Source organism: Girardinichthys multiradiatus, chromosome 8, assembly GCF_021462225.1.
Source record: "Girardinichthys multiradiatus isolate DD_20200921_A chromosome 8, DD_fGirMul_XY1, whole genome shotgun sequence".
Lineage (NCBI taxonomy): Eukaryota > Metazoa > Chordata > Actinopteri > Cyprinodontiformes > Goodeidae > Girardinichthys > Girardinichthys multiradiatus.
In genome coordinates this window covers 8,875,602-8,889,079 of record NC_061801.1, presented here as the reverse complement: position 1 = coordinate 8,889,079, position 13,478 = coordinate 8,875,602, and the positions used below count along the sequence as shown (strand labels likewise).

At 37.6% G+C, this 13,478-nt stretch overlaps 1 protein-coding gene across 4 annotated transcripts in view; it reads left to right on the top strand.

Annotated features, from left to right (window-relative positions):
* clip1b (CAP-GLY domain containing linker protein 1b) overlaps window positions 1-13,478 on the top strand; it is a 60,645-nt gene that overhangs the window by 30,679 nt on the left and 16,488 nt on the right. For all 4 annotated transcript variants that reach the window (XM_047372442.1, XM_047372441.1, XM_047372443.1 and 1 more), the window contains one exon: window positions 689-795. In XM_047372442.1, coding sequence (XP_047228398.1) covers window positions 689-795 — 107 coding nt within the window. The remainder of the gene's footprint in view (window positions 1-688; window positions 796-13,478) is intronic.

The window sequence follows — 13,478 nt, the reverse complement described above, 5'->3', positions numbered from 1 at the left end:
AGGCAGTTGGTTGCATTGAATTTTACACTGTTGTTCTTTGCTTATTTGGATGCAACCTGGCAAACCTAGGTTTTTGTTTTTTTTAGGAAAGTGTTTTTTCTAGCAACCATTTCAAGCATTCCATATTTGTTCACTCTTTTATTGTTGTTAATATTTTACATCCTTACTGAGGCTTGTAGGGTCTGTGATGGAGCTCTTTGTTTTTTGGGGGGTTTTATTTTTTTTGCAATTTCTCTGAGCATTGCAGAAATACACACTACTTGGAAGACTGGCAGCTTGTAGAATGATGGATTTTAAAGTGTTTGGAAATGGCCTTGCAACCCTTTCCAGATTAATGGACAGTACCAATTGCTTCTCTAAGGTCATTGTTGATGTTGTTCCTTCTTGGAATTTTATGAAGATGCACCTATGTGCTAAAGGGGCACCAGCTAGAGCTCAGTTAATAATTGTGTTTGTTTAGCACTAACTTGCTACTAATCTCCCTGGAAGCAGGAAGGATCGACGGTTATTCTCATAACCGTATTGACAGTCATGGAACATTTATTTTCCCCATAAATGAAATAGTTATACCATGCACCCTATAGAAAGCACTCTAAATCAGTGAGCCTGAAATGATAGCACTGAATTTAAGAAATTAGGTGTAACCTGGCTGTATTTCTTTCTACCTCTACCTATGTCTCCCCTTCAGCTCGAGCCTTTGAAACAGCAGAACTCCAAATACCAGCAGGAGCTCAGCGTGTCGAAGGAGCAGAGCAGCTCAGAAAGTCAGCGGATCAGCATCCTCTGCAAGGAAATGTGAGTGCTCAGGATAACCCATGTGTTTTTCTCTGCCTCTGTAAAGGCGACCCCTGTCTCCAAGTTCATTATGCTGGAGTTGTTAAATTTATCCTCAGGTTCTAAACTGATGATTAAAAACCTATCTGGAATTTCAAGTACTAATATTGCTCAAAGAAATAGGCTACAATGGTGCAACTGAAGTAGAGTTACCAATTGAAATGCAAACAATATGCCCTACTAATGTCAAATGATTTATAAAGTGACCTTATTTGTAGCTCTTTGAGAGATGCTCCCTCTTGAAAATATGCTATAAAATGTTGTGTAAAGCCTATAATAAGGCAGAGCACGCTATTAGGTGATTTTGGATGCAGTTGAAGGAGTGGTGTACAATAAAACGTGGCCATTATCACAGCAAGAAAGACCTCCAGGCCATTCTGACCTTCACATATAAGTTACTGAACTATAGTCAGGTCCACATATATTTGGACCGAGACACCTTTTTTTCTTATTTGGGTTCTGTACATGAACACAACTCAGATGCAGCAGAGGTGCCGACTCAGCTTTACTTCAATGGTTTGAACAACAAGATTGTATAAAAATGTGAGGAGCTAAAGCATTTTTAACACAATCCATTCATTTCAGGGGTCAAAAGTAACTGGACAAATTAAATAATATCTAATGTTTATTTCAAATACTTGGGTGAAAACCCTTTGCTGGCAATCACAGCCTGAAGTCTCAAGTGGACAACACCAAACACTGGGTTTTCACCGGGTCCTTACTGTGGCTTTCAGTTGCTATATGTTTGTGAGCCTTTCTGTCCGAAGTTTCGTCTTTAAAAAGTGAAATGCATGCTCAGGTGACTGACTTGGCTATTCAAGAATATTCCACTTATTTCCTTTAATAAACTTCTGGATTGCTTTGGCTTTACGTTTTGGGTCATTGTTCATCTGTTTTATGAAACACCATCCAATCAGTATGACTGCGTTTAGCTGGGTTTGAGCAAAGAGTATGTCTCTTCAGTTAATTTGGCTTCTTCTGTCGTGTGTTGAATCTTCAATAAACATTTCTGTCCCAACATGTTTAATCCATCACACCGGCTCCACCATGTTTTTCAGACTAGGTGGTATGCTTTGGATTATGAGCTGATCCATGCCTTCTCCATATGTTTTTCTTGTCATTATCCTGGTAGAGGTTGATCTTGGTTTCATCTGTCCAAAGAAATTTCTTCCAGAGCTCTGCTAGCTTTTTTAGATGTTTTTTGGTAAAGTCCAATCTGGCATTTCTTTTCTTCAGGCTTATGTCTTGCAACTTGCAGTGAACCCTCTGTATTTACTTTCATGCAGTCTTCTCTTTATGGTAGGCTTGGATGTTGATATGTCTACCTCCTGGTGGGTGTTGTTTACTTGGCTGGCTAATGTGAAGGGGTTTCTCTTCACCATGGAATCAATTCACTGTTGTCGTCCATTGACGTCCACGTCGTTTGCATTGCTGACTTCATGTGTTCTTACTTTCTCTCAGGATGAATTTTTTTCTGTTTTTGCAGCTAAAGGACAGCATGTTGTCTATTCACAGCAAAATCTTTCAAATGCAAGCATCACACCTCAAATCAACTTGAGGCCTTTTATCTGCTTAATTGAAATAATAATATAACGAAGGAATTGCCCACACATGTCCATAAAAAAGCATTTGAGTTAATCGTCCAATTACTTTTGGTCCCTTTAAAAAGAGAGTGGCACTTGTTAAAGACCTGAGCCCTTTATCCAATATGAATGCGGATACATTCAAACTAAAGCTGAGAGTCTCCATATCATGTCCATGTCCATTATATAACTATAATTGTTTCAGTAAACAGGTAAAATCACAGAACTTGTCATTGTCCTAATATATATGTACCTAACTCAATTCAATTCAATTCAAAGATACTTTATTGATCCCCGAGGGGAAATTAGAATTCCAGTACAACCCATCCAAACATACATCATGACACAAGACAAGGTGGGACGGGTCACCGAGGCTTTGCTGCCCACTCACAGGCGCTGCCCTTGCTAGATGAGAAAAGAGGCCACATTAGGTAAGTAGAGGGAAAAAAATCATATTTCAAATTTTATCCTTAGCAGGATACAGTTTGAGATTGCAAAAAATCTCAGAACAAAGAAGCAACAAGTTAACAAAACAACATCATGCCGGGAACGGTATAGGTTGTCACAGGAAACAGTTGAAATTATAGGTGCTACTAAATGCAACCATCTTTTATTGTCCCCATGAGGTGTATTTATCTTGCTTGTAAAACTAGTTTCTGTCCAAGCTAAATTTCTAAGGTGTTTATAAGACTGACTGTATATGTACAACAGATTATTTACCCACCCAGACCTTTAAAGTTGTAAAACAAGCATTTTAACTCTATAATTCTTTTTCATAACAGTCTTTAAACCAGAGGTTCTCTGGAAAGGGGACAAGAAAACGTTCATTAAAACAGCTTCTTTGGTAATTTTAAAAAGATTGTTAATTGACTCCTCTACATCAGCTTTTTTTTTTTTTGCCAGTTGGACACTGATTCAGCATTTTTAAGTCTTAATGTGTTCTCATTTAGATGTTCAACAATCTGAATTGTGGCCAATTTACAATCTGTTTTTTTTTTTATTTTGAGCTGCCAGCATCAAATTTTCCCCACTGCAATTTCTGTCTTAGAACTATAATATAAGAAAACAGCTTTAAAAATATTTATTTCTAGCGTGCCTCCTGTTTGAGTCATTATTTATTCATATTAGCAGCAGAGTTATGGTAATGCCACGGTGTGAGGGATCAATCACTGTAAAAACATTTACTATTATTTTAAAGCAAGGCAAATCATGATGGTATTTGTAGTTCTTTATTAGCATGGCTAGTATTACTAAAACATCATTCTCCATGTGTATTCCCTAGAGAATGTAGAGCCTTATCTTTACTCAGGGATTTCCAAAAGGCTGTTAACATTTCCAAACCCAGCATGTTCCACCGCAGACAGAGACTGAAACTTCAAAAGGATAAAACAAACCAACTTTGCTGTGCTCCATTCAGCCTTCCTGTTATCTTCTGAAAGCATCACTGGCTCTTGATCTCTCTGAGCCTGAATGAACCACATACATCTCATCAAAAATACAGTTTTAATACAGCTTTTGAATAGCTTCCTATATCTCTGTGCTTCCTCTCATTTTGTTTTAAACACCTCATGGAAACAAATAGCTAACATAGTCTTCTTCACTCAACAACAGCATCCACACTAAAGAGTTATTCCAGTGTAATGTGATAGCGATTGGCGGTAGTGCATTGACAATTGGACAAAGATTTTAATTAGTTTCCTGCTGGCCAGTAACCTATCAGGGCCGATCAAGCTGAAAATTGTCTGATTCCTGTTACCAGTCTTTTCAGTCTATCTCTACTAATTAAGCTCTGTAACTAAAATGAATTTCTCAAACACAGGAAATATTTTAATTTCTGAATCCTATTTACCTGCCTGAAGCCAAGAGAACAAAGTATTCACAGCCATTGTATAAAACAGAAAGAGCAAAAAAAGCTGTTTTTTTCCCATTATGTCTGTCTTAATTTATTATTTATATTTTTTGGCTTCAGTTAATATTAGATAAGATAAGAATACACTACTTGACATTTAAATATATTTGTGATGATCAAGCTCTGTTTTGTAACAAAATAAATACAAATGTTGCCAATTGCCACAAAGTTTAAAGAGAAAACAGTGTGAATAGACACGAGAACCTATGTTAGGAAGGTTTTTTTCTTCAGTACTAAAAAACAGACATCTGAAACGTCTTTTAAATATCAGATTTGTACCACCAAATGCCACTGTTTATCCAATATGTTAATACCCCACTGATTCCAGTATATACAAAAAATAATTATGTATCCTTTCTTTTTCAGTTTAACTGCAATATCTGAGTTTAATATCAGTATTTTTCAAATAAATTAGTTTTACAGCTGCACATTTTGGAACTTAAATCACTACTTTAGTTGTTCTAGCAATTCATAGGTCCCCATTGTCAGTTGTCACTGATAATTAGCTTCTTTGTCTGGTAAGGATGGAATCAAGATATCACTGACTGAAGATCTAGAATAGTGCTGTGCACAGACTGGATGCTCTGGAGATGTTTGAGGTCGGTCGCCACCAACGATTTCACAGTTAGCTATAGCAAAGAATTCAATCAACTGGCTGCTTTTAGTGGATTCTGCCATGCCAAATGTATGCTGGACATAACAGACTATACAAGTAGTTCCAAAGTTGGGGTCAGGACCCAATGTGAGCAAAAAGCAATCAGGTTTTGGGTCTGAGATCATCTTCAGCAATCAGACTAAATAATAAAAACTAAAACGGTAAAAGCAAATTTATGCAATAATTCGTACATGACACAGAAACAGTAAATATGTTGAAGGTGGAGCTGGTTCCTATCTCCAGCTGCCATATATTGGGTGAGTGGCGGGGTACACCCTGGACAAGTCACCAGTCCCACGCAAAAAAAAAAACCCATGCAGAAATATTTGAACCTGGGATCTTCTTGCTACCAACTGTGCCACTGTGAAGCACACTTTGGGAACCATACAATCCAAAGCTTTTAAATATATTTCTCATGAAAAATAGGACTTTATGGAAAATAGACTCTTTGGTAATTACCAAAAAAAAAGTGTGAATGAACAAGAATCAGGTTCTTTACTTAATTGCCTCAGTTTTCTTATTCAATCATTGGGAAAGTGAATCAACCCCATAATATCTGATCAAAAAAGTCCCCCTTTCCTCTCATTGTGTTGTGTAAAGTAAAAAGTTTTTTTATTAAGCAAATTGATGTTATACATGTACTTTGTTAAACAAGACATATTTTAATTTTTCAATTTTGGGGGGACTAACATCCTAACTCATAACAATTGCCATGAATGATGTGATATGTTTGAATTATGTAAAATCTTTGAAAATCCTTCAAGAACGCTGTGGATAGATAAAACCCTAAAATACTTGTCAGTATTTAGATCATTGACAAGTCTTTGACAATGCTTGGAAAGGCAAAGGTTTCAGATCCAGGACTGATCACGCGTCCTTGGATTGTATTTATTTTTACTTTGCCTTGTTATGTTTGTGGTGATCTCTAGCCTGACGCAGAGGTTTATTTTTAGATTTTTTTGCTCGTGTGAAGCTGTCATGTGCCTGTATGTGTGTGCTCATGTGTGTATTTCTGAGACTTTGCATCATCCTGCCACACCCTCTTCTTAGTCATCAGTAACCCAAGCTGTGACGTCACAGCTCCAGATTGATCTAACTGGTGAACTCACTGTCATCAATTTTAAAATGTCCTACAAGAGGAGCATCTGATGGAGACACTGCATATTGTCAAACTAGCATAAAAACAAGGCGGTGTCATCCAGTCAGCTTCTTGTAGGTCTAAATATTTTAGGGGGACTGAAATATTTTAAATGGACAGGTCATGTTAAGTCTCTGATGATGTGTTACATCTATCCATCTTCCTCCTCCATCTTGACTTGTCCCAACAGTGTGTTCCTCCATCTTTTCCAAAGCACCTCCTTCCTCTCTGCACTGTTATATAACCACTTATCTCCTCCTAGGACCGCCTGGCTCCGGCATAGCCACTTCTCTGGCTGTGCCATCACAGTGTGTGTGTGTGTGTGTGTGTGTGTGTGTGTGTGTGTGTTTCTATGCATGTGTGTTTTTGTGTTGAAACAATGGGGCTTTGAGCTATCTGAATGAACAGCTGTGTGCATTGCAGCTCACATGTTCTTTGTGTTTGTGTATTGCTAGTGTTACTGTAGTTGAAAAGTTGAAATATCTACCTGTTCAAGCCAGCAGGTAATATGTTTATGCCAAATTTTGCTGTGCACAGTTAATCTTTTTTTAACTGGGTGTTTCAGCAGTTTTATCATTAGAAGATGGACACACTGGCAATAAGAGATCTAAAGTAGGGGTGGGCAATATGGACTTTAAATTTTATCACAGTATTTTGTGTTATTTATTGTGCTAGAGTCAGGCCGGATGTAGCTTCCTAGAAGCTACACTTGGCCTGACTCTGTATCTACCTGTGACACCTTCCTGGAGGGAGGCATCGTCCAAGCTTCTTCTGCCAACAACTTAATGCTCACCTTCTACCGATGATCCACTTGGCCGTCTTTCAGTGTTTAACCCTATTTTTCTCCTAGACATACCTACTGACTGAGTGTTTACTGTGACTAACTGTATATGCTCTCTCTCATACTCTAAACTTGAAAACTGGCTCAGAGTTTATCTGTTCTTTCTTTCTAGATGAAACGACTTTTCATTCCCATAGAAAGTACTCCTGGATCAGTGCTTCCTTGTTCTCTTTGTGTCTCTGCTCTGTTCTCTCAAACCCCCAGTCGGTTGTGGCAGATGGCCGTTCACACTGAACCTGGTTCTGCTGGAGGTTTCTTCTTGTTAAAAGGGAGTTTTCCTCTCCACTGTCGCTACATGCATGCTCAGTATGAGGGATTGCTGCAAAGTCAACGCCAGTGACTGTCCACTGTCGCTAAATGCTCATCCTGGAGTCTTTTTTTAGGCAACATCTCTGGCTATGACTGCATGTCACTGCAGTCAAAGTCCCACAAACACAAATACTGCTTTAAAAAAACATACCATTTTTAAAATTGGCTTCATCAGGACACCAGTTACATAAAGAAATGTGATTTTTATTAAACTTCACACAGCAACTGCCTTTTACCATAATTCCAAATGTATTGATATTTATTGATGCTCTCAATTTTTGGGGTTTTCAGACATCATTAGTTTCAATTTATGTTGACAACAATAAATCACAGTTAATTTCACAATAAAACATTTTTCATGATGATAAACAATACAATACATGCTCATCCCTCGTCCAAAGTGCATCAGAAAGCTGCCTGTCAATTCTTAGGATAGTTACATGTACTTTAACACATTGTCTATAATTTTGCGAATAAGAAACAGAACTGAGCACAATTAAAAGGACAGCGGTTCTACAGCCCAGCACAATATCCTTAAAACAAGTTGTGTAGCTGCCTCAGTGGGTGACCCTGTTTACAGCTGCATCAGCGTGTGTTACGGCTACATGTCTAGGTTACAGTGGCTTCTGCTATAGACATGCGCTGCTGTGAGGTTCGTACTGTATAATGACTAAAAATGATTCTGTCATATAAACTCAAACATAATTATTAAACAAACAACAGCCTAATTTGGTAATCATTTTTATATTCTTACTCCTCAGAATGTTATCACCTTTTGCTTTTCTGCTTGGATATTAGCTGGTATCTAGTCAGGCCATCTGCTCAGGTAGCCAGCCTGCATTTGGCTGCTTTACAGACATGATGCTCATAGCTTTCCAACGATGGCTTTAAAACAGTGTTAATTTAATCAGAATGATGGGTGGTGGTCCTTTAGTTTCCACGTCATGACTGTCTGCGCTTTTTGCAGGTCAACGTTTTTTGAATAAGTCCCATATTTTTTTTTTAAACTTTTAGCCAGCTGACAGTGTGCACTGTGCAGCAACATGTAGGAGAAATGCAGTACTAAGATATTCTATGCTTCAACCAGTCAGAAAAACCTTTTATTCATTCCCATAGAAAGTACTCCTGGATCAGTTCCAGTACTTTCTCTGGCATTTCATGAAAACATCTTTAAACTGTAGAATCGGTATAAAGAAACATGTTGTGGCTTTCAAACTAACTTTAAAATTTCTGAATATCTTAATTTTTTTAACCGGCCCATGCCTGTTCTGGTACTATCATTAGGGGGCAAAAATACTCCTGTATGTGTTATGAGAAATGTTAACCAAACTGTCATTCATTTTTGTTTTGGTAACCCAGGTTATGATCTCTTGGCAGATAATATGGACTCTTTGGATCATAAATGGTTGACATGTTGCTTAGAATCTCACCGAAAGCTGAATGATGGGAGCAGTTCAAACAAGGGATGACTTCGGGGGGACTGCTCTTTTAGGATGTAGGCTCTTATGAAACCTCTAGGTAAAAGATTCTTTAACCCTTGTGTGGTGTTCCAGTCTGTGGGACCCATTTTCATTATTTACTGAAGGAAAGATTATACAATTAATGTAATTAATTGTAAATTTGTTTCCACTCATATCATGATTTTAATTAATTGTTTGATTGTGAGGCATTAAAAATCACAAACAATATGTACATCACACAAGGGTTAACCAGTATTGATGGTTCATCTGAGCTCCTACTGTTCAGCAGCGGTGCAGCTGGAGAGCCATAAACTGATACAAATGGTCAGAATGCCCATTATGGTCAACCATGATAAAACAGGACCAGTTTCAGTTTGAGTTGGGCTTCCTGAGTATTGTCAGAAAATGTAGCTTTGCTGTGCCTTCTAAATAAGAGTGTTGGTGCTTTAGATAAGGCCATCCCAGAAGTGGATGCCTAGATCTGGAAGGTAGAGGGGGTTTTACAAGACTAGAACTAATACTTATCTGGCACCTGTACTCAGACTGCAGTGAAGAGTAGGGGACTCAGCACACAGCCCTGTGGAGTGCCATTGCTGAGGTGAAGATATAAAAACCAACTGTTACTCTTCTAGTGGAACATACCTAAAAAAGATATTGGTGGTGTGAAAGAAGAAGTATTTACTCCCTATGTATTCTATAGATTAGTTTGCAAACCATGTAATTCCGCAACCCATTAATGGCATGGTGAGCACTAATGCAATGAGAGCAGATTTGCATATGGATTATTGCTAGATTGCTCCACTAGATAATGCCACGACAACATTTCTCCCTATTCCCCAAGCTCATTTTTCTACACTGCATTCCATAAGGTTAAAAGCTGGTTTAATTATTGCACATACTGGCAAAGCTAAATCTGACATAATGTGTCAATCAGTAATATTACTGGCAGATAGATCTAGATAAATAGATCTGTTGAGAATAACTCAAGAGGAGAAAGTAAGACAGCCTGTCTGTATTGACACCCTAACTGGTTAAATTAGAGTATGATCGTTCCAATCCAAGACAAAATACATTAGAGACCTTTTATAAAGGCCTGTTTATGCAAAAAACAACATTTTCTTTGTTGAGGTAGGGGTCTGCAAAGTAAAACTCTGGAGCTGCATGTTGCTGTTTTGACCCTTGACAGTGGCCCTTAGTAACTTTTTAAAATACAAAGGTCATGAAGATGTTTTAATGCCATATTCTCATAGAATTCCCCCATTAGAATGACACTAATGGGACAATGATATTTATTTGTAATTAGGCTGCAAATTGGTGCTTGTTTTCCTTGATTTCCTTGATAACTGCATTTTACTTCTGTAAAGGTTTGCTATTTGATTTAAAACTGAAAATAAAAGTAAAACTGCAGTTATTTAACTCTAAAACAAATTTAAATTGTAGGTTCCATAAAGCTTGATAAGTTATCATTTTTTGAAGGGCCATTTGGGCATTGTGACAAAAATGTCCCTTTGGATTGCAAAGGTTGCTGACTTCTGGTTTAGAACGATTTTATTTGATTTTCTCTCTGTTGTCCTAGAGGAATCTAAAATTTGTGAGCAATGCATCTTGTGCTCTGCCGGCATGTCAGCCGGATTGATTATGAAGTGATTAGTGCTTTGTTCAACCTTTCATGACCAAGAAGAAGAGGCTGCACTTCTCACCTCAAAAGGAGAAGTGCAGGGTATTAGATCTCACAATTATCACAGTAACTAGATACTAGGTTAAATTTGATTTATCTGTCAGAGTCTGTTTGGATGCAGGATGGATAGCCTATTACAGAGCTTGGAAAAACATATTTAGCACGGTGCACTTCCCTTCCAAGTCTGCCTGCTGCCTGTTGTGTTAAATCACTGGGTTCTGTAGGGCCGTGATGAATGTGATTAAACAGCATGCAGCTAGATATTTCACCCAGATGGCACCCAGAACATGTTATTAGTTGCGCGTAGCTTCTGTGATCTTCCGTTGACACAAATTCAAAGAGTGATCCACATGGGAACAAATCTCAGTTTGCACAGGAAATCGTTTGGTTCCAGTATCTGAAAATATGCGGATATTTGCATTCACAGACGAAACTACGTTTTATGCTGTGTCAGTCCAAAGTGAATCACATGCTCTGAATATAGTTTGAACTTTGCATTCTCTGATTCAATTTTGTCTTTGTTACTTTTGTTAAATAGTATAATGTTTCACAAATGTACGTACAGCTGTGCTTTCTTGTTTCTTCTAGGCTAATGCTGCTTATCAAATCATGATTAAAACTTAATTACAATGAAATCGCATTTCTATTATCATTCTTCTAGTGTAATATTTGCATTACATTGCCACCATGAAAACTGCCACCATCCTCATGCTGACCTTGTAGTTGCCAATGCACATTCTCCACATAGTAGCTTTGATAAATGTTTGTGTTTACAGAAATATTTGCTTGAAATTGATATACAGTTGTGCTATTGTTTTTTTTGTTTTTTTACATATTTAGATATGTATATATATATATATATATATATATATATATATACACTGCTCAAAAAAATAAAGGGAACACTCAAATAACACATCCTAGATCTGAATGAATGAAATATTCTCATTGAATACTTTGTTCTGTACAAAGTTGAATGTGCTGACAACAAAATCACACAAACATCATCAATGGAAATCAAGTTTATTAACCAATGGAGGCCTGGATTTGGAGTCACACACAAAATGAAAGTGTAAAAACACACTAGAGGCTGATCCAACTTTGATGTAATGTCCTTAAAACAAGTCAAAATGAGGCTCAGTATTGTGTGTGGCCTCCACGTGCCTGTATGACCTCCCTACAACACCTGGGCATGCTCCTGATGAGACGGCGGATGGTTTACTGAGGGATCTCCTCCCAGACCTGGACTAAAGCACCCGCCAATTCCTGGACAGTCCCAGACCAATCAATAGCTACAACTCTTTTGAATATTTAATCCTTAGTTTTCCTCATCCAAATTGCAAAGCACTAAAACCACTTCTGTTTGTTGTTTTGTACTGTCCACCAGGCCCTTACTCTCAATTTTTAGATCAGTTTTCAGACCTTTTATCTGATTTAGTGTTAAATACAGATAAAGTTATTATAGTGGGGGATTTTAACATTCATGTTGACGCTGAAAGTGATATCCTAAATATAGCATTTAATGCTATCTTAGACTCAATTGGCTTTGCTCAAAACATTAACAAACCTACCCACCTTTGTCTTCTTTCTCTGGGCCTTGTGCTGACATATGGCATTGAGTGTAAAGACATAATATTTTCTCATAACTCTGTCCTGTCTGACCATTTTTTAATAACCTTTGAGTTTAATTTAACCGAGTACTCCACACCTGAAAGAAAATTTCATTATAGTAGGTCATTATCAGACAATGTTGTAACAACCTTTAAAGAATCTGTTCCACTTTTAATTTCCTCATTATCACAGAAAAACACAGTGGAGGGCAATAATTCTGTTTCTGCCCCTTCACAAATTGATTCTTTTGTTCATAGTGTTTCTTCACCATTCTGTGATGCATTAGACAATGCAGCCCCCTTGAAAAAGAAGATAATCATTCATAGGAGGCAGGCTCCTTGGTTTAATTCAGAGCTGCATACATTAAAGCACAATGTTAGAAAATTGGAGAGAAAATGGCGCTCTACACACCTAGAGGATTCCTACTTAATCTGGAAAAATAGCCTACTGTTGTATAAAAAGACACTTCGCCAACCCGGAACAGCTTATTTCTCATCATTAATAGAAGAGAACAAGAATAATCCTAGGTTTCTCTTTATTACAGTTGCTAAACTTACACAGAGTCATAGCTCTGTTGAGCCATCCATTCCCTTAGCAGTCATGACTTTATGGGATTCTTCTTAAATAAAATTGATTCTACTAAAAATAAAATCTTTGACATACTCCCGAAGGTGATTACTTTATCCTCAGCAAGTGAGACAACATTGGAAATAACCGCAGAACCTGATTTGTGTTTGGACTGTTTTGATCCTGTGGAGCTTCCCGAGTTATCAGAAATATTAGCTTCATCTAAACCTTCAACTTGTATGTTAGACCCAATCCCAACCAAATTATTTAAGGAAGTGTTCCCTCTGATTACCAGCCCCATTTTAGATATGATTAATCTATCTTTAGTAAATGGATATGTACCTCAAGCTTTTAAGGTAGCTGTAATTAAACCTTTAATTAAGAAACCTTCGCGTGATTGAAACGACTTGAAAAATTACAGACCTATTTCCAATCTTCCATTCTTAACTAAAATTCTTGAGAAAATAGTTGCTAATCAAATGTGTGAGCATTTACACAGCAATGACCTGTTTGAGGAGTTTCAGTCAGGTTTCAGAGCTCATCATAGCACTGAAACAGCTCTGCTGAAAGTCACTAATGATATTCTTATGGCCTCAGATAATGGACTTGTGTCTGTACTTGTCCATTAGATCTCAGTGCTGCATTTGATACAGTCAACCATAATATTCTCTTAAAAAGGCTGGAATATGCTGTAGGGATCAGGGGAACAGCGCTAGGCTGGTTTAAATCTTATTTGTCTGACAGATTCCAGTTTGTTCATGTAAATGATAAATCATCTTTAAACTCCAGGGTTAATTGTGGAGTAGCACAGGGTTCAGTACTTGGGCCACTTCTCTTTACTATATATATGCTTCCTACGCTGATGATGCTCAGCTTTACTTATCCATGAATCC